Source organism: Perognathus longimembris, chromosome 10, assembly GCF_023159225.1.
Source record: "Perognathus longimembris pacificus isolate PPM17 chromosome 10, ASM2315922v1, whole genome shotgun sequence".
NCBI lineage: Eukaryota > Metazoa > Chordata > Mammalia > Rodentia > Heteromyidae > Perognathus > Perognathus longimembris.
The window spans coordinates 13,072,436-13,090,728 of NC_063170.1; the positions used below are offsets into that span (position 1 = coordinate 13,072,436).

Genomic DNA, 18,293 nt, shown 5'->3' on the forward strand with positions numbered 1-18,293 from the left:
TTTAATGTATCTTAGGTTCAAGGTACAAAACACAAGGCAGGGGCTACTTCCAGGAAATCCACCTGCCACTCTGCCCCATTTAGCACTGTAGCCAGCTGTCCTAGCTCCCCACAGCCATGGAGCAGTGATCCTGAGATACCTAGCCGCTTTCCTGTTTGGGAAAATTTGAAGTGGCAGCATGGGATCCCAGAGGCCACTGTGTCCCCGCCTCAGAAAACCCAGATCTAAGGATCAAAAAGATCCCCCAAAAGACCCTGGCTAAGAAGCAGCCCTGAACTGCCTGGTCCAAGGCTCACATCTTAGAAAAGTAGGCACCATTACCCCAATATCTGGCAGCAAAAGGAAGGGGCTAAAGCAAAACATGGAGGCAGAGACTCCCACTGCCCTGAAAAAAAAAAAAAAAAAAGGATCCTGGAAAGGTGAACCAACAGGCCAGCCCAGCCCAAGGCTGATGCCTACGCTGCATCCCACCCTGTTTCCTCTAAGGACTGGCCCCTCACTAGGTCTTCATACCTGACATCAAGTCCTTGACCAGATGCCAGGAAGAGAGAGGGTGGCAGGCAGGGAAGACCTGCATTCACTGGGGAGTGATTCCTTCACTTTGGGGTCAGAAACAGCTGCCTCCATTGAGCTCAAAAAGCTCCCTTAGGGAAGGGACATCAGCTACCCTAGTCTCTAGGCCTAAGCCTGGAACTCTGGACTGGATCCTGAGCCATTATTGAAATGGAAGGTGGAAGGGGTTAGATGCAGGGTAGGAGAAGGGTTCCTGTGAGGACCAGCCCAGGAGACCCCTCTGACCAACCTCAAGGAGGCCCAGCTATACTTCAGTCCAGGCCCCTAGTCTAGCCCTGTGTCAAGCTGAATGGACTGCTCTGCCCATTGCCCAGGGAACTGTTCCCACAGGGCCTCCACCTCCTGCTCCTCCCCGAGGCCCCTGGGTTACAGCCGACCCCCCCTGTTGAACTGGATGCACCAGTGGGAGTTGGCCGTGCGTGGGCTAAGATGGGTGTGGCCCTTGTGGCCCATGAGGGGCTGTAGCTCCTGCTGCTGGGAGATGTCAGCACTGCTCTCACTTTGAGAACGGCCAGCCTTGGCCAGGCTAGGGGGGAAGGCAAAGCTAGGGCGCAGGTCAGAAGGCAGGTCAAGGGGGGCCTGGGGCTCTTCAGCACACAGTGAGCGGGGAGGCAGGCGGGTCAGGGTAGGGGCTTGGGTACAAGGAGGGGATGCTAGGCTCTCCAGAGATGAGATGCTCTGGTTCCAGCCTGTCTGCATGTCCACAGGCACGATCTTGGTGGTTTCCGAAGATACGTATACGGCCAGGTCCCCCTGCGCACTCTTCCAGGGTAGCTCCTTCTCCGCACAGGTTGGGGAAGGGGGGATGATACGTGGGCTCGGACATACCTCGAGGCCTCCTGAGGACAGAGTATACATGAGCTCAGTGCCAATGCCGCGGAACCCCTCTCCCCCAGGTATAAACACATCCTCCTAAGTTAATACATTTCACCGTTTGCCACATTGCTCCATCCATTTGAGCAATTACTCAATGAATGTCTTGTCCAGAGAAGGCACGATAGCTGACTGGCCCAGAACAGTTACTTAAGACCTACCTAATGAACAAGTGGAAGTAACTACAAAACAGAAAAGCAGAAGCTAGGCAGCGGAAAATAAATCCTCTGAACACCCTTCAGCACCTGTCTCAAAAACTACAACTTGCCAAGCCCCATCCCAGCCAGTCAGCAAGGATGAGGTAATTGGCGGTGAGGTCTAGGTAAAAGCTTTGCTGCTGGACACACTGCCTGAGCAGAGGTAGAGCCCCAGAGTGCAAGCTCCTGCAAATGACCAGGAGGAAGCCGTGTGGCCAGTGAGATATCAGGGTAGGGGCTGGATTCAGAAAATCCCAGAACTACAGGCAGCTGGATTATAGGAAGTCTGGGGTTCTACAAAAGGCAAACCTGAGCTCTTGGAAGCCAAGCACAATGCCTGTGAATAAAAGGTTTTCAGTGGGGCTGGGAATATGGCCTAGTGGCAAGAGTGCTTGCCTCGTGTACATGAAGCCCTGAGTTTGATTCCCCAGCACCACATATATAGAAAATAGCCAGAAGTGGCGCTGTGGCTCAAGTGGCAGAGTTCTAGCCTTAAGCAAAAAGAAGCCAGGGACAGTGCTCAGGCCCTGAGTCCAAGCCCCAGGACTGGCAGGAAAAAAAAAAAAAAGGTTTTCAGTGCATTTATTGATAAAGCCTCAAAGAGTCCAATAAACTTGGGGTCTCAAGCACTCTACCACTGAACTGTACCCCCAATGCACTCTGATTGATGACATTATAAAATATGTTGATGCTATGATTAAAAATGAAACCCACTGGGAAAGAGCTAGGGAAGGGTAACACTGTCCAAAAAGAAATGTTCTCATTACCTGACTTATGTAATTGTAACCCCTCTGTATATCACCTTTATAATAACAATAAAAATTTTAAAAATGAAACTAAAGCTTTTTTGTCTATTTTTGGAAACTAAAGCTTTTGAAAGACTTGAAATATTAAAATATCCCAATTAAAAACCACCTTTAGAGGATACCAGGAAACAAACTCACCCCTTGGTCTAAAGTCTGGCAGATAAAGGTCTAAAGACTGACAGATAAAAAGAAAGGATCAAGCATTTATCCATTCTTCCCTGTATCTACTGTACCTCAAAGTAACCAAATAATAGATAATGGGAAGCTTTTATTTTTTTTGGCCAGTCCTGGGGCTTGGACTCTGGGCCTGAGCACTGTCCCTGGCTTCTCTTTGCTCAAGGCTAGCACTCTGCCACTTGAGCCACAGCGCCACTTCTGGCCATTTTCTGTATATGTGGTGCTGGGGAATCGAACCCAGGGACTCATGTATATGAGGCAGGCACTCTTGCCACTAGGCCATATCCCCAGCCCAATGGGAAGCTTTATATAGGTGAATTCCTGCTAATAAATGTAGATGCCAGTGGGCACTGGTGGCTCACACCTGTAACCTTAGCTACTTAGGAGGCTGAGATTTGAGGGTTGTGGTTCCAAGCCTGCAATGGAAAAGTCTGTGAGACTCTTATCTCCAATTAAACACCTGAAAACTGGAAGTGGTGCTATGGCTCAAAGTGGTAGAGTGCTAGCCTTGAGCAAAAGAAGCTTAGGAACAATATCCAGGCCCTGAGTTTAGACCCCACAACCAACAGAAAAAAAAAAAAAAAGTGAGCCAACCACATTGTATATGTTTTCTGATGTGGCCAATAGGAAATACACTCCTACTACCTGTGAAGTGTTCTTACCAAGAAAAAAAAATCCAAACTGGAATCTAATATAAATTTGAAAGAATTGTAAGTTAGAAAAAGATTTGAAATGACACTTTTGGGGATACAATCAGCTAAAATCCAGGCAGGAAAAGACTGTAGGACAGATAAACTGGTTTCTTTGATATATCAGAAGGGGAAAATGTAGGAGAGATAGATCAAGAATTTCCAAACTTGATACTTGAATACCCCTCCACCCATTCAATGCAAGTGCACCTTCCCCAGTTGTTATTAAAGAAATATCTCCAGACATTGCCTAGTGTCCCCTAAGTGGCACACTCCCTCTCCATCCTCTTGAGTGCCACTGATTGCAATAGGGACTTGCAAAAGGGACTTGTCAGCCAAATGTAATGTATAGATCTTATCTGTATTTTTATTTGCATAAAACTGCTGTAAAAAATATGAAGACACCAGAGAGATCTGAACACTGACTAGATTTTTGATGGCCAAGATTTTATATATGGTAATGACGCCATGGTTGTAGTTTTTAAAAAAAGAATCCTTATCTCACTCAGCCTGGCATTCTTGCTTGGCATTTTCATTCTCAGCTGGAGTGCTCTATCACTTCAGCCACACCTCCACTTCCAGATTCTTATGCTCACAGATTTGTCTGCCTAGTCTGGCTCCAAGCCTCAATTCTCATGCCTCACCTTCCTGAGTAAAGAAGAATCCCTATCTTTTATGATGAAGTATTTACTGATACAAGTGATATGACACGTGAGATTTTCTTCATATGAACTCAGAGGAGCAAGAGTCTACAGGTGAAGGTTTAAATGACATAAGATTGACTATGAGTAGAAGACAGATGGGAAATTATTTCACTGTTCTATAATTATGTATTTCAAAAATTGTCTGTAATAAAACGTTTCTAAAAAGTACCTGAGGCCAGGTACCAGTGGTTCACACCTGTAGTCCTAGCTACTCAGGAGGCTGAGATCTGAGGATCACAACTCAAAGCCAGCCCAGTCAGGAAAGTCCATGAGACTCTTATTTCCAATTAACCACTCAAAAACCGGAAGTGAGGCTGTGGCTCAAAGCCATAGAGTACTAGCCTTCAGCGAAAGAGCTCAGGAACAGTGGCCAGGCCCTGAGTTCAGGCCACACAACCAACAACAACATCAACAAAAAGAGCATCTGGGGCTGCGAATGTGGCCTAGTGGTAGAGTACTTGCCTAGCATGCATGAAGCCGTGGGTTCGATTCCTCAGCACCACATACACAGAAAAAGCTTGAAGTGGTGCTGGGGCTCAAGTGGTAGAGTGTGAGCCTTAAGGAAAAAGAAGCCAGGGACAGTGCTCAGACCCCGAGTTCAAAAAAAAAAAAAAAAAAGCACCTGAGGATGCTTGAGCCATTCACCAGTGGACCTAGCTAGCTTTCTGAGTGAATTAGGTCTCTAATGCAGATAGCTATATATGTGTGTGTATGCATATGTGTTATGGATATGCATGTGTTTTTTGTAAACCTACAAGTCCATTTTGATGATCTCAGTTTCAGGTTCCTTCTCTAGTCAGGTGACATCCTCACTGAAGGCTCTACCTGAGGGCAGGTATGCTGAGCATGGTCACTAGAGAGACTACTGTGCAGTATGTTTATCACCTTGGATTCCTCAAACAAAAAGCATGGCAGTGAGAAGCTGTGGGATTTGGACTCAGGATGGGTTGGTTTAAATTCTGATTCTACCATAAGATAGTGGATAAATTACAAGGCCCTTAGGCCCTTGAAGCTCAGTTTCCCCATTCTGGTGGTGCCAGGGGTTAAACTAGATCATTTATGTCAGATTTCTGATAAAGAGAAGCTCAGTAAATGCTGGCTGGTGAATAAATGAGCACATAGGAAAATGGAATTGCCTGGAGCAGAGGCCATGAGCATAGAGGCAAAAAACCTGTTTGTTTCAGAGGGAAGCGAGACATTTAGGAAGCCATTACCTGAGACCTTGCCCTCTTGGAGAACCTCACTGGTTGCTCGAGCCACAAAGATGATCCCCTCGTCGTCCTTCTCGGATTCTGAAGTGTCACTCTCCTCCTCCTCCGACTCCGACTCCACCGTTAGTGTCACAGCAGCTGGACAGGGATAAGAGCCAAGTCAAGGCAGGCAGCCCAGCAGCTGCCTCTTGGTACTGCACCATCCCAAACCAGATTCTATACCCCCAGGCAGACCCTGTGTGGGCAGAAGTGCCGCCTTTTTCTGACGCTTTCTGGTACTGGCTTAGGGGGCAGGGGCTTGAGAGGAAGGGAAGGGAGCCTGAAGAGGCAGGGATGAGCTAAGTCCTCAGAGGAGGCCACGAGTGGCACACCTTCCAGTTCCCCTACCACCTTGTCACCCCCAGATCCCACCATCAACTGACAACATGAGCATCTGGAGAACCGGAAGGCCCATGAACACTTAGTTCATGAAGAAGATGGGACACTGGGCTCCAGGGCCTACCCAGAGCCAACCTCCCGTTCTTCACCACCTTTTCTAGTTTCTCAGGGCCTGAAGACATACTTAGCAATCAGACACTTCCCAACATATATAACTGCTTTGAAATGGAGTGTGCCAGTCTTGCTGCTGAGAGGCCCAGCTTATAGTGCTAAATGCACACAGGAATCCTTCAGGTTGATGGGCCTGGACCTTCCTTTTCCCTCCCATCCTCAAGCCCACCCCTCCACTTCCTGCTTGCCTGTGTCCTGAAAGCCCAGGTCTCGAGGAGGTTTTCCATTTGTAGCCTCAGCATTTGCCACACCATCCTTCTGAGGACCAAGAAAGCAAGCCTGAGACTTTGGCCCTGGCTCCCCACCCAGCCCTGTCATCTAGGACATATTTTCCTAAACCATCTGGAAGGGAATTTGTGTCTGTCCTTACAGTTCTACATCACACCATCCCTTTGCCAGCCAGCCAGGAGCCTTGGAGTCTGAGCAACCCATACCCCAGCAGGGGCTCTGGAAGCATCAGCCTGGGCTGACTGAGAGGCTCCTGGAGTTGCTTCTTCAGGGATTGGCCCTTCTGCCCATTCATCTCTGACAAAGTGACTACGTGGCCGAGGGGCTACATTGCATTGCCCCTGAAGAACTTCCTTTACCCTTCTGGGGAATCCAGGGAAATTGAAAAGGGAATCCAAACTCCTAGTCTTCAAATTCCAGGGGTATCCCCCAGGCTAGATTCCAACCCTTGAGGGGATCTAAATTATATGCCAGCAGCCTCTAAGCCCAAAGAGGAGTTTCAGAGAAAGGACATGCCTTCTTGCGACCAGCCTTTCTAGGTCTCAGCTTGCTCTTGGTGAAGCAGATGTTGTGCTTGGTGGACTTAAATGACTCAAGCCGCCGCTTCATGTTCTGCTGGAAGACCTCCTTGTCCTGCCGCTCTTGTGCATCCTCAGAGATGAAATGGCGGCTGCAGCTGGCCTTGTACTAGCAATGACAACCCCACCCTGCCATGAGGCTGGGTGCCTTGGCCCTCCACAGGAACCCCAGGCCACAGCCCCAAGATGTTCACCATAGGTCCTTCCAGCCCAGCTTTTCCCAAGCCAGCCGTAGAGTAAATAAGTAAATAATAAATAAATAAATGGGGTGAGTCTAATCAAAGAATAGCATATGCATACATGGACTTGTCAAAATGTAACTCCCTTGTGCAACTTACTGATGCTATACATATATATGCATATGTACCTTTTAAATTAGCATAGTTTAATTACAATTTGTCAATGCTCTACATATACACATATGTACTTTAAAAATTATATATATTGGGGCTGGGAATATGGCCTAGTGGCAAGAGTGCTCGCCTCGGATACATGAAGCCCTGGGTTTGATTCCTCAGCACCACATATATAGAAAACGGCCAGAAGGGGCGCTGTGGCTCAAGTGGCAGAGTGCTAGCCTTGAGCAAAAAGAAGCCAGAGACAGTGCTCAGGCTCTGAGTGCTCAGGCCCTGAGTCCAAGGCCCAGGACTGGCCCAAAAAAAAAAAAATATATATATATATATATGTTATACACACACACACACACACACACACACACACACACACACACACACATATTCTCAGTTCACTGAGGGGTGGTGGGAAATCCCTTTATCCTAGTTTATGCCTCCAAATCTGGCTTTTCTCACCTCCTGCTGCCCTTTTCCCAGTTTTATATGAAGTCACAGAGGAGGCATGGTCTCTGGGTTTTGTCCCTTGGGTCTATTACAAGGCTAAGGACCACATCCTTCCTTGCACCTCCATTTGAGTGTGCCCTTTTAGCAACACAGGACCCTCTCCAGCTGGACTTTGCATCTAGCCATTTCTAGAGCCATTACATTTGGGCTGCACTGTGGACTCATAGCTATCACCCCTGATACATGAGACCCTCCTGGTATCAACAACTACCTACATAATTCAGAGACACTCTCTCTAACTGCTCTTTTATAAAGATCAAGCCCACCATGCTCTTGCCTAGCCTGGGTGACTGTCCTTGGCAGCTTAGCAACATTCCATTATCTGTGATCACTTCATCTTGCCTTATACTCCCAGTCTGCTCCATTTCATCTCCCTATTTCTCTACTTCCCAGAACCAGTTCTAAGAGCTTCCTTCAAGTCTCCCATCTGCCTTCCCTCTCTACGTACCTGGAGGTGCCCTTTTGTTATGAAGGGGCCTATTACCTCCTATCTCTGGTCTTGGCCTTGCTCAACTTCCTCCTTCCTGCCTCCCTATTTGCAGCTCTCTTTATTTCTCCACTCTAGCATCTTCACTGCCTGGCCACTGCCTCTCCACTTTCAAGCAAGCTTTTACACTTGCCACCACAAAGAAAGCCTTTCCATCAATCCCACTGCCTTCTAACTTTTTGAAGTTGATTCTGATGTTTGCCCTCCTAACCAGTAGTTCCTTAAATACCAGAACTGCCACAATGCTGTCTTTTCCCTGGTAGCCAGTTCTGTGGCTCTGCTCAGGCACCAGCCTAGCCTCTGCAGCATCCATCCCTTCTTCTACCCCAGTATGGAGACACCATCTGTTATTACTTCTATAAAGGTTACTTCTCTTTCCTTTGGTAGCTCTGTCCTTTTCTTCCATGTATATTCCCCAGTATTACATATGGATTTCCTTTCTCCTGGTTGTTCTCCCCAAAGAACTTATGTTTTTATTGGCTCTAACCATATCAGTGACATGATCTATGGTTCCCTAATAGCAGTTATCAGACCAGTTGCATCTCAGCTACCTGAGGGACTTAGTAAGATTGCAAATCTTAGTCCCACCCCATTCTACAGAATCAGAATCTCCAACTGAAGCCAGGAGTACTCTAACAAGCTTCCCAGGGGATTCTGATGGGACTCGGGGGAGGGACCATGGATGAAGACTGCTTTTTCTTCATCTCCTATCTCTCAAGATATGATCTTTGTCTCTCTCTAATGACATTTCTGGGGGGAACATGAGGAAATGTGGATTGTGTCATAATACAAACTAAGGGGATTCAGAACTGGTTGAGCAACCATACCCCAAAAATTCTTGATCCATGTCAGTCTGGAGAAAAGTCTTTAGTAGTATGCCACAGGGCTCTGTCCTCAGCTCTAGTCTGTTCAACATTTTATGTTTTAGATGGATGCAAAGTTAACAGGCTTAGGAAAGTTTCAGATGCTATGAATCTGAGGAGACATTTGGTGGTAGACATGAGATCCAAGCGAAGGAATGATGGGCTAAATTAAATAAGATGACATTTAACAGGATAAGCACAAATTCACTGCAGTCCTTTTAAAATTAATTATACAATAACTGATTGCACTGAACCCATTGACTAACCTTACACACACAAACACACAAAATCATAAAGTCCCTGATATAACACAATACTGTCCACTGTACACCAATTGAATGTCCTGGGACCTGATCAGGTCTCTAGATTTAACAACAGAAAAGCAAGGGATGGTGGAAAATGTTAAATGCCACCACCAGAATACAATCAGCAAAATCTATAAAGTGGGGAATTATCCAGAATAAAATATCCAGCTTCTTCAATAAATCAATAGCAAGGGGAGAAGGATCTATTATAGTTTTTTTAAATGAAAAGACATTTCACAAAGACAAATTGTAGACTTTATTTGGATCCTGATTTGAACAAACCAGCTAGAACACTAACTAGATGTCAGAAAGAACTATTATTTGTGATATTATTATGATAATGGTACTGTGGTTTTATTTTTCATGAATTCTTGCCACCTACTGATATACTTACTGAAATATTGAGATATGACACCTGAAGTTTGCTTTAAAAAAATAAAGAGGTTGGACGAGAATGAATAAGGATGAAATGGTTGAAATATTTTATTTGCCTGTATGAAAAGAAATGTGTTCAAATTATTTTAAGAAGGTGGGAATGAGATAAAGGAGAAGCTGTGGTAATTGGGGTACATTATATATACATGTATAGAAATGTCACAATGAAACCCCCCTGTGGAACTAATGTATCTTAAAGATAGACAGGCAGCAGGGGCTGGGGATATAGCCTAGTGGCAAGAGTGCCTGCCTCGGTATACCCGAGGCCCTAGGATCGATTCCCCAGCACCACATATACAGAAAACGGCCAGAAGCGGCGCTGTGGCTCAAGTGGCAGAGTGCTAGCCTTGAGCGGGAAGAAGCCAGGGACAGTGCTTAGGCCCTGAGTCCAAGGCCCAGGACTGGCCAAAAAAAAAAAAAAAAAGATAGACAGGCAGACAGACAGAATTGAAGCAGGGTATGGTAGAAAAAAAAACACAAAATTAATATAATAAAATTAATCATACATTGAGGTAACAGACAAACGAGATGTTTTATTCTCTATACTGAAATTTTGCCAAAAAAAAAAAAAAAAAGGGAGAGGAAAAAAGTAGGTTAGATGAGACAGCCACTGACTGAGGAAGACTTGGGTTTGCCTTTTCAAATGGAAGACAGTATGGGGCTGTAAGGTGATGAGCCAAAGCAGGGATCTTGCATTGTAGGAAGACAACTGAAAGTTCTAGAAAGGTAAGAGAGTCCCCCTGCCTTACTCTAGGCCAGTCACAGCTATAGTAGCACCTCCCACTCCCAGGTCCCCATTTCTAGGGGCCAGAGGATAGAGACATCAGGGGCAGAAAATTCTGGCCTGGGGGCCTGTGTGGGAGTTGCTGTCTTGAAACCTTAAACTTAACCTGCAGATAGGTAGGAGGGTGGGAATGTGGCTTAGTGGTAGAGTGCTTGTCTAGCATGCATGAAGCCCTGGGTTCGATTCTTCAGCACCACATAAACAAAAAAAGCCAGAAGTGGTGCTGTGGCTTGTGGTGGAGTGCTAGCCTTGAGCAAAAGGAAGCCAGGGACGGTGCTCAGGCCCTGATTTCAAGCCCTAAGACTGGCAAGCAAAACAAAACTTATCCTGCAGGTGGGAAAAACTGGGAGATCAAGGGAAGGGGTGACACTGTCCAAAAAGTCCGTACTCTTAGCCAGGCACTGGTGGCTCATGCCTGCTCCTTGCTACTCAGGAGACTCAGATCTAAGAATCATAGTTCAAAGCTAGCTGTGGTAGGAAAGCCCATGAGACTTCCAGAAAACTGGAAGTGGAGCCATAGCTCCATTCCACATGGGAGTGCTAGCCTTCAGCAAAAGAGCTCATGGACAACACCCAGGGCTCCACACCAAAAAAAAAAAAAGAAGGAAAAGACATGTACCTGACTTATATAAGTATAATCCCTTTGTCCATCAAATTTACAATAAAAATTATTCTGTAGACCCTCAGAGTCAATGCAGGAGAAGTGTGTGTAAGTTATAGGAAGGCAGTTCTACCTCAACAATCTAACCTTTGCCTGTTACCACTGCCAGGATTGATAAACTCCAAATGCATTTCACATGACTCAAGATGATAGCTTGCTGCCCCCTTGTGGGGCTGCAACACATTCTCTCCTGGGTGCACTGGCCTTTCCCAGCCCTACAACTTCAAGAAGGGCACAGACCTAACTGACATCGTGTAAAACGGATTGCCTTCCCAATGTTAAACTGGTTCCTCAGCCTTCCTCTGGGTCCCGGCTTCTTGTCTGCGACTGTTACTTTCCAAGGCCTCTCCACTATCTCCTCTCCCTTCAGAATCAGTCCCCAAGACCTGTGTGTTCCTCTCTCTCTCACCATCTAAGTGTTTCCCTCCAGCTTCTACTGGCTCTCCAGCTCTCAACTTAGGCCCTCTAATTTGGTCTGCACATGGCTACTAGAGCAGGCCAACTCCTCCTCCAAAACAGCAACAGCATATTAAAAAAAAAAAAAAAAAAAAGGTTTCTTATTACAGACAGGAGGAAACCCTTCATCTGAGTGCCTGTAGCTCACCACAGCTGGCACCTTTTAAGCCTCTGCCAGCAGCCCCCTCCCCGGTGGCCGTCCCCCCAGCCCTCAGAACTCACGCCCTGCCTGTTCTCACCCTGCGGCGAGGCTTGTAGAGGCCTCCACAGAGCAGGTGGTGCATCACAGCATCTTCACGGTCCCGACCACTGCGAACTGTGTCAATCACCTGCAGATCCAGACACACGCCACTGCCGCTCTCCCTCCTGTAGGAGGCACAGACACGGGTGCTGGGGAGGGGGACTAAGGCACCGGCCAGAGGGACAGAAGCAAAGCAAACATACTGACAGATCTTCCCCCAAAATGACTTGAAGAAGAGTGCCTGATGGAGAGGAGCTAGGAAACGGAAAAAGGGACTCACAACAGGTTGGTGACAGAGGTCTCGGCCACAGAATTTCGGCTGGGCATAGAGGGCAGAGTGAGGCCTGTGGAGGACAAGACGTGACCTCCCTGCAGGGGTCAAGACCAAGATCAGACAGCAATTAAAGGGTGGCCCAGACAATCAGGTGGTAAGAAAAAGAACAACATCTAATACTTATTTTACTATTTTCTTTTGTTTTGTAGTCTGGCAGATCAGAACAAGGCATGCTAGGCAAGCATTCTCAGCTACCCCCGGACTCCTTTGCTCCAGATGTTTTATATACTGGATTCACAAAATTCACAGAATCTGATGTAGGTGCTCTTCTTATTCCTGCTTTCTTATCAATGAACAAATAGGCTGAGACAAGGTTAAGTTACTTACCGAAAGCGTTAACAGTTTGAGCCACATCTGCTAACTCAAGTCCAGCTCTTTCCCACATCTCTGTACTGGCTGCCAGACTTACCGCAGCTGCCACTTTATGATCATAAAAGTCAGCTGGGAGTTTCCAATTCCCCGCTAACAAGCCTGCCTGCCTGCCTGTTTCCTGTTTCTGCCCTGGTTTTCTAGCTAGCTGTCCTCCCACCATGACAGGCCCACCTGGTAACTGCTGACACACCTGGTCCACAAAGCTGATGGCATCCCGGATGTTGAGTCTGTAGTACACATCCCAGATCTGGTCCCGGATGCGGTAGGCTGACCGCCGCATCAGCAGCTGACTGAGGTACTTCTTGTCAAACTGCTCCCACCTACAGAGGACATCAGGCCCAGCACTGAGTACCATCCTCAAGGAGTGGCTGGCTGGCCCTTCCTCAGATGGGGCAGGGACACTGCCAGCAATGGCCTGGCTTTTCTTGGTATGTGTCTCAGCCAGGGAGAATCTCACAGCCAGCTGCTGCTTCTAACAGAATTTACAGTCATAGGGGAATTCTACATTAAGTACAATTACTGCAAATCACTGGAAAAATGGCAATCTTGACAAAACTACCAAGTATAATTATAGAGTATGACAAGAGATTGTCCTAGTCAGGGTAGCCAGGAAAGGCCTCCCTAAGGAATCAATGCCTATGATGAGATCGAAGGATGAAAAAGTGAGAGAGACAAGGGAGTATTGTAGTAAACAGAGCATGTACCAGTGGCCAGGCTTAGAGAGCATGTCTTGAAGCTCTGAAATAGGGCCCATGTAATTAGCAGGCAGACCATCAAAGGCAGAGCAGAGCATGATGGGGCTTCAGTCTGGCAGATGGCAGACCATGCAGAGCCAGGCAGGCCACACTGGGGAGCCTTGTCTTATCCTGAGGTTACTGAGATGCCACTGGAAGGCTCCACACAGAGGTCACCCAGCCTGAACCTGGCTGTGTCCCTTCTGAGAAGGGTGGCATATCCCCCCATGCTGCCCTGGCTGGTGGGGCTGCTGCTGCTGAAGGAGCCTCGGGGCAGCTCCCTCACCTGTCCCTCCAGTAGTGGTAGCCATGGTGCCCCACAACGTCCTCCACTGCAGCCAGAATGTGGTCAAAAGTCTAGAAGGGGCGGGTAGGGGGACTGGATCAGGACTCTGCCAAGAAGGAGAAGGGAAAAAAAAGGACTGGTGGAGGGATGGGGTTCTGGTACCCACGTGCTCGTGTAGCTCCTGGTTTAGGGTGGGTTTGTGATGTTCACTCCTCTTCACCTTCAGCCACTTCACCAGTGGCTTGATGGTCAAACCCTATGGACAGGCAGGAGGTGAGCCCTGTCCTTTTCATTTCCCTGTGGACTTTCTTTCCCCATAATCAGTCCTCAGCTGTTCCCATAACACCCTGCTGCACTCAAGGTCTGGGAAGGTCAGTCCCTGCCTCCCCCCACGAGAAGAGTACATCTTCTTCCATAGGCTCCAAGACTCCCCCATGGCCTGCTGGTCCCCTCTCCCTCCCCAGCCCCGTGGGCACTCCCACCTGCACGATGACTGTGAAGAAAACCACTACAATAGTGGTGGCCACAAAGTAGTCCTTGGCAGGGACCTTGGTCCTGTCCAGCAGGATGACGAGAGCAAAGGCCACAGCCCCCCGAAGGCCCCCATAGGACATCACCACCTGGTCAATCTTGTCCAGAGGGACCAACCGGAACTGATTCAGCACCCACGTCTGCAGGACTACGCCTACAGTAGGAGGGAGGCCAGCGGGAGCAAGGTGTTGGGAGTAGAGGACACCAGGAGTGGACGGCACCAACTACTGGAGCTAAAGTCTGGCAGGGGCTGGGAGAGGTAAGCAACAAGGGAGGCTTGGGAATTGACAAGGATGTGGACTCGGAGTGGGAGATGAACTGTCAGGGGCAGGGAGGAGAGTGGGGAAGCAGAGGGTGCCACCAATACCGAGGGCTCGGAAGAACAGGATGAAGAAGAGCGTGCCCAGCACCAGCCCAGAGTCCCAGGCCCACTTAGAAGAGTCCACAGCTGAGATGCCAAGCAGCATGAAGATGACAGTCTCGGCGCAGCTGGCCAGGGTCTTCATTGTGTATTTGACAGCTGTGCGTGATTTATGGGAGATGTTGGCCTCCACATATTTCTTACAGCCCAGGCCACACATAGTCACCCTGGGAGAGGAGCAGAGAGAGTGCAAGTAAGGGGAGGCCTCAGCTTCTGGAGGGAGTGAGGGGGAGTTGCCCATCACAGACATCCAATTCTTAAGAGCCACAGCATGAGGAAGACTGCTAGTTGGGCATGCTCTCATTAGCAGACTCCAAGGCACCTTTTGCTGGGCTGTAGCTATCACTGCCAGTGGCCCCAGCCCCTACTTCCAGTTCAGCCCACACTGGGTTCTGGGTACCCAGTTTTCTTGGAAGTTTACCTGAGGTTTATTGTCTCCCCAAGGAGCTTGAGGGGCCCACTACCACAAGGGCTCAGGGAAGTCTATAGACTCCTTAGGGTCCTGCTTCTGGCCCTACAAGAAGCAACCAGGGCCAGTGGCCCCTCCCAGCTGCCTGCCTGCAAAACCCCCAGGACTCACGCAAGAATGGCGGAGAGTGAGGCCATTTCAGCGGTGAGGTAGGCTGCATAGGCGAGGAGGAAGACCAGCAGTGGCTCGATGATTCGGACCCGCTTGGTGAAGCGTGTGGTCAGGGCCAGGAGGAAGGCAAAGACTAAGCCCACGGCTGCCCCGCCCAAACTGACCACAAACAGGGAGGCTGGGGGAGGAGTGGGTTGTCAGCACCCCTGGTCTGGACCCTCCTGGGGCTGACAAGACTTCTGCCTGGCAAGAAGAAGTTAGGGGGATACCCACCACGCTCCCTGGGGCTCAGGATCCCAGGACAAGCCCCGCCCAGACCCAGTTCTCCATAGAGGAGAGTAAGAAAGGAGGCAACCCAAACAACCTCCTCTGTCCTAACGCTGGGTGGCTGGGACACAGCAACCCCAAGGGAGGCAGACCTTCCATGACAACCGAGGGGAAAATACTGACCGACTCCCTTCAGGTAGTCAGTAGCCTGCACATTGGCAGAGCCCATCTCCACAAAGGAGTTGCAGACCTTGTACAGCACCTGGGTAAGAAGAAGAGTCAGGAGTGAGGGGAGATGGTACTGGGGGCCACTGGAGTGTGGCAAAGCTCAGACTGTATTCCTTCTCCAAGGAGCTAGAAGAAAAGGTCTGAGCCAGATCAGATCATGGCAGCCTAGGGTCAGGGGATGGCAGTTGCTGAGCAATCTCACCACAGTGACTGCATCATTGAGCAGGGACTCGCCGAAGACAATGATAAAGAGAGTCTCATTGACGTGCACCTCCTCAAAGACAGCCAGCACAGCCACGGGGTCCACCGCAGAGATGAGGCTCCCAAACAGCAGGAAGTCCAGCAGGCCGGCCTGCACCCTAGGGGCTATTGCAGGAGAGAGAGACAGGCCAGGAATTGGTGAAGATGACCCTCTCTCCTATCAACTTGGGCCAAGTCTGCATGCCACTGTCACTGATAAAACAAGGAAGCCTCAAAAGGCCACGGGAAGGTAAGGAGAGTATTAGCCTGTACGTCAGACTTGAGCTGCGCAGCAAGTGCCTAAGGTCGGGCTTTGCATTCACCAGCCTTGTGATAGTGACTGTCGCTATCCTAGCCATGCCTCCCCATCTGCTTACCTCATAAGATGGCTGCAAAACCCAACCCACACATACATAACCCTCTACATACATAACTGAAAAGGTAAGGTGGCACTAATAATAAAAATGGCAGCAACAGCGTAAGTAGCTTTCAGCAGGTGGGCATTGGCTTCTGCCTGGCTTCCTTAGGGAGAATAACGGGTAAGAGCTGTGGTTCTTAAGTGACACATACAATTCTCAGCAGGAAGGGGAGGACTGAGCACAGAATGAAAAGCACTGCAGGTGGGACTGGTTTTGTGCGTGTGCATGCCTGTGTGCACGCATGTGTGCACACGTGTACTGGCAGCTCACACTTGTAATCCTAGCTACTTAGGAGGCTGAGATCTGAGGAACACAGTTCAAAGCCAGCCCAGGCAGGAAAGTCCATGAGACTCTTATCTCCAATTAATCATCAGAAAACTGGAAGTAGAGCCGTGGTTCAAGTGGTAGAGCACTAGCCTTGAGTACAAAAGCTCAGGGACAATGCCCATGCCCCGAGTTCAGGAAAATGGAAATCAGAAAACCACCTTGACATGGCCTGAGCAGAGTCAAGACATCCTTGCAAGGATGTTAAGCTATGCCTCAGGGGAGCAAAGTTGGCAAGTAGCAGTGTGGTATCAGAGGGTAGGAGACAACAGAGTGCTAATGCAGGCACCCCAGCCTCAGCAGCCCACACACACAGCTGGTATCCAGGCCCCTGCTCAGTTGTCATGCTACAGAAGTGCAGACTCAACTGGCAGAGGCCTAAATGAAGGAGAAGCCCATCTGGAGTGTTGCCTTGCGATCCCAGTGGGAAGGTCCTAAGACAGAGCACTCGGGGAATGGCTCTCACCAGCATGTGACCTTCAGAGCCAGAGAAGGGAGTTGGGTGGGGGGTGCATCTTGCACAATTTCCCTGTGCCAGCCCAAGTCCTAGGGTCACTCACCCACAAGTCCAGCCTGCTGCAGGCCCCAGAGGGCAGCTCCTGTTGTGAAAGCATTCCAGAGTGTGCCAATCACAGCATAGGTGAGGATGGCACCCAAGTTATCAAAGAACAGCCTGCTGGGCATGAAATAGCCTGAATCCAGCACGATAGGAGGCAGCAGGAAGAGGAAGAAGGTGCCTGGCTCCAACTGGTACTCAGCTTTCTTGGCCACAGCCAAGACAATGCCCCCTAGAACCAGGCCCAGCAAAATCAGCAGGCAGCTCTCAGGGACCAGAGAGGTTACCTTCCGAGACAGGTGAAACACTGCAAAGCAAGAAGGCAGCAGGTATGAGTTATGGAACACCCAACCCCCACTAACCTATATAACCTTCCCATCTCACATTAGCCAAAGTCAGAATCCAGACCTTAGGATCAAGGGAGGAAAAAGAAATACAGAAATTCTAGAAGCTTCAGGGCTACAAACCTTTCAATGCCACAAGCGTTTTGCTGTTTTTGTTTGTTTTTCCTTTCTATAAATGTCCTTTCCTGTCTACTCTCATCCTCTGGGATTGACCTCATCTTTCTCTGACATCCCTTATTCATAAACATCATCTGATCCTCAGAAAAATGCTAACTAGTCTCTTTTTATGCACAACATAGCTGTAAAAAGGACCTCGAGTCAAATTGCTTGGTTTCAAGATGTAGGTCCTCCATTTGGTGGTTCTATGATTTAGGAGCAAATACTATATCTCTGACCCTTAATTTTCTCATCCAAAAAATGGGCGTAAAATAAGACCACCACCATAAAGGTACTTAGCACACTACAATAAACATTCAACTAGTGTTTCCTATTATACTATGATGAATATTAATGTATTACTATATTACTAAGATATATTATAGCAAGAGAACCCTCACCATAATCTATGTTATACCTCCTAAAGAGCATTGTAGGCCTCCCAACCCAGTGTGCATTTCATTATATGGCCACCAGTTTAAAGAACTCTGGGTTTAGCAGTCAGAGCTACTTGTCTTCAGGCCTTAATTTGTGTGTGTGTGTGTGTGTGTGTGTGTGTGTGTGTGTGTGTTAGTTGGTCCTGGAGTTTAAACTCAGGGTCTGAGCACTATTCCTGAGCTTTTTGCTCAAGGCTAGTGCTTTCACCTAAGCCACAGCTCCACTTTTGGCTTTTTTGGAGATAAGCATCTCATGGGTTTTCCTTCCAGGCTTAGTTTTGAACTGAGATCTTCACTAGTTAGGATTACAGGTGTGAGCTACCAGTGCCTGGCTTATCACTTTCTAACTATGTGATCGCAGATCAATTATTTATCTGGATTTCAAGTTCT

The 18,293-nt window shown here is 48.4% G+C and overlaps 1 protein-coding gene across 3 annotated transcripts in view; it reads right to left on the reverse strand.

The window, feature by feature from the left end:
* Window positions 1-18,293, reverse strand: part of Slc9a5 (solute carrier family 9 member A5) — a 21,375-nt gene continuing 3,082 nt past the window's right edge. For 2 of the 3 annotated variants that reach the window (XM_048355339.1, XM_048355338.1), the window contains exons 2-16: window positions 16,971-17,273; window positions 15,630-15,793; window positions 15,383-15,461; window positions 14,933-15,110; window positions 14,299-14,519; window positions 13,883-14,085; window positions 13,567-13,656; window positions 13,401-13,471; window positions 12,571-12,700; window positions 11,955-12,043; window positions 11,673-11,799; window positions 6,524-6,694; window positions 5,968-6,037; window positions 5,234-5,368; window positions 1-1,412 (exon numbers count right to left, since the gene is read on the reverse strand). In XM_048355339.1, coding sequence (XP_048211296.1) covers window positions 940-1,412; window positions 5,234-5,368; window positions 5,968-6,037; window positions 6,524-6,694; window positions 11,673-11,799; window positions 11,955-12,043; window positions 12,571-12,700; window positions 13,401-13,471; window positions 13,567-13,656; window positions 13,883-14,085; window positions 14,299-14,519; window positions 14,933-15,110; window positions 15,383-15,461; window positions 15,630-15,793; window positions 16,971-17,094 — 2,325 coding nt within the window. In that variant the 5' untranslated portion in view covers window positions 17,095-17,273 and the 3' untranslated portion in view covers window positions 1-939. The remainder of the gene's footprint in view (window positions 1,413-5,233; window positions 5,369-5,967; window positions 6,038-6,523; window positions 6,695-11,672; window positions 11,800-11,954; window positions 12,044-12,570; window positions 12,701-13,400; window positions 13,472-13,566; window positions 13,657-13,882; window positions 14,086-14,298; window positions 14,520-14,932; window positions 15,111-15,382; window positions 15,462-15,629; window positions 15,794-16,970; window positions 17,274-18,293) is intronic. The other variant, XM_048355340.1, reaches the window with a different exon arrangement.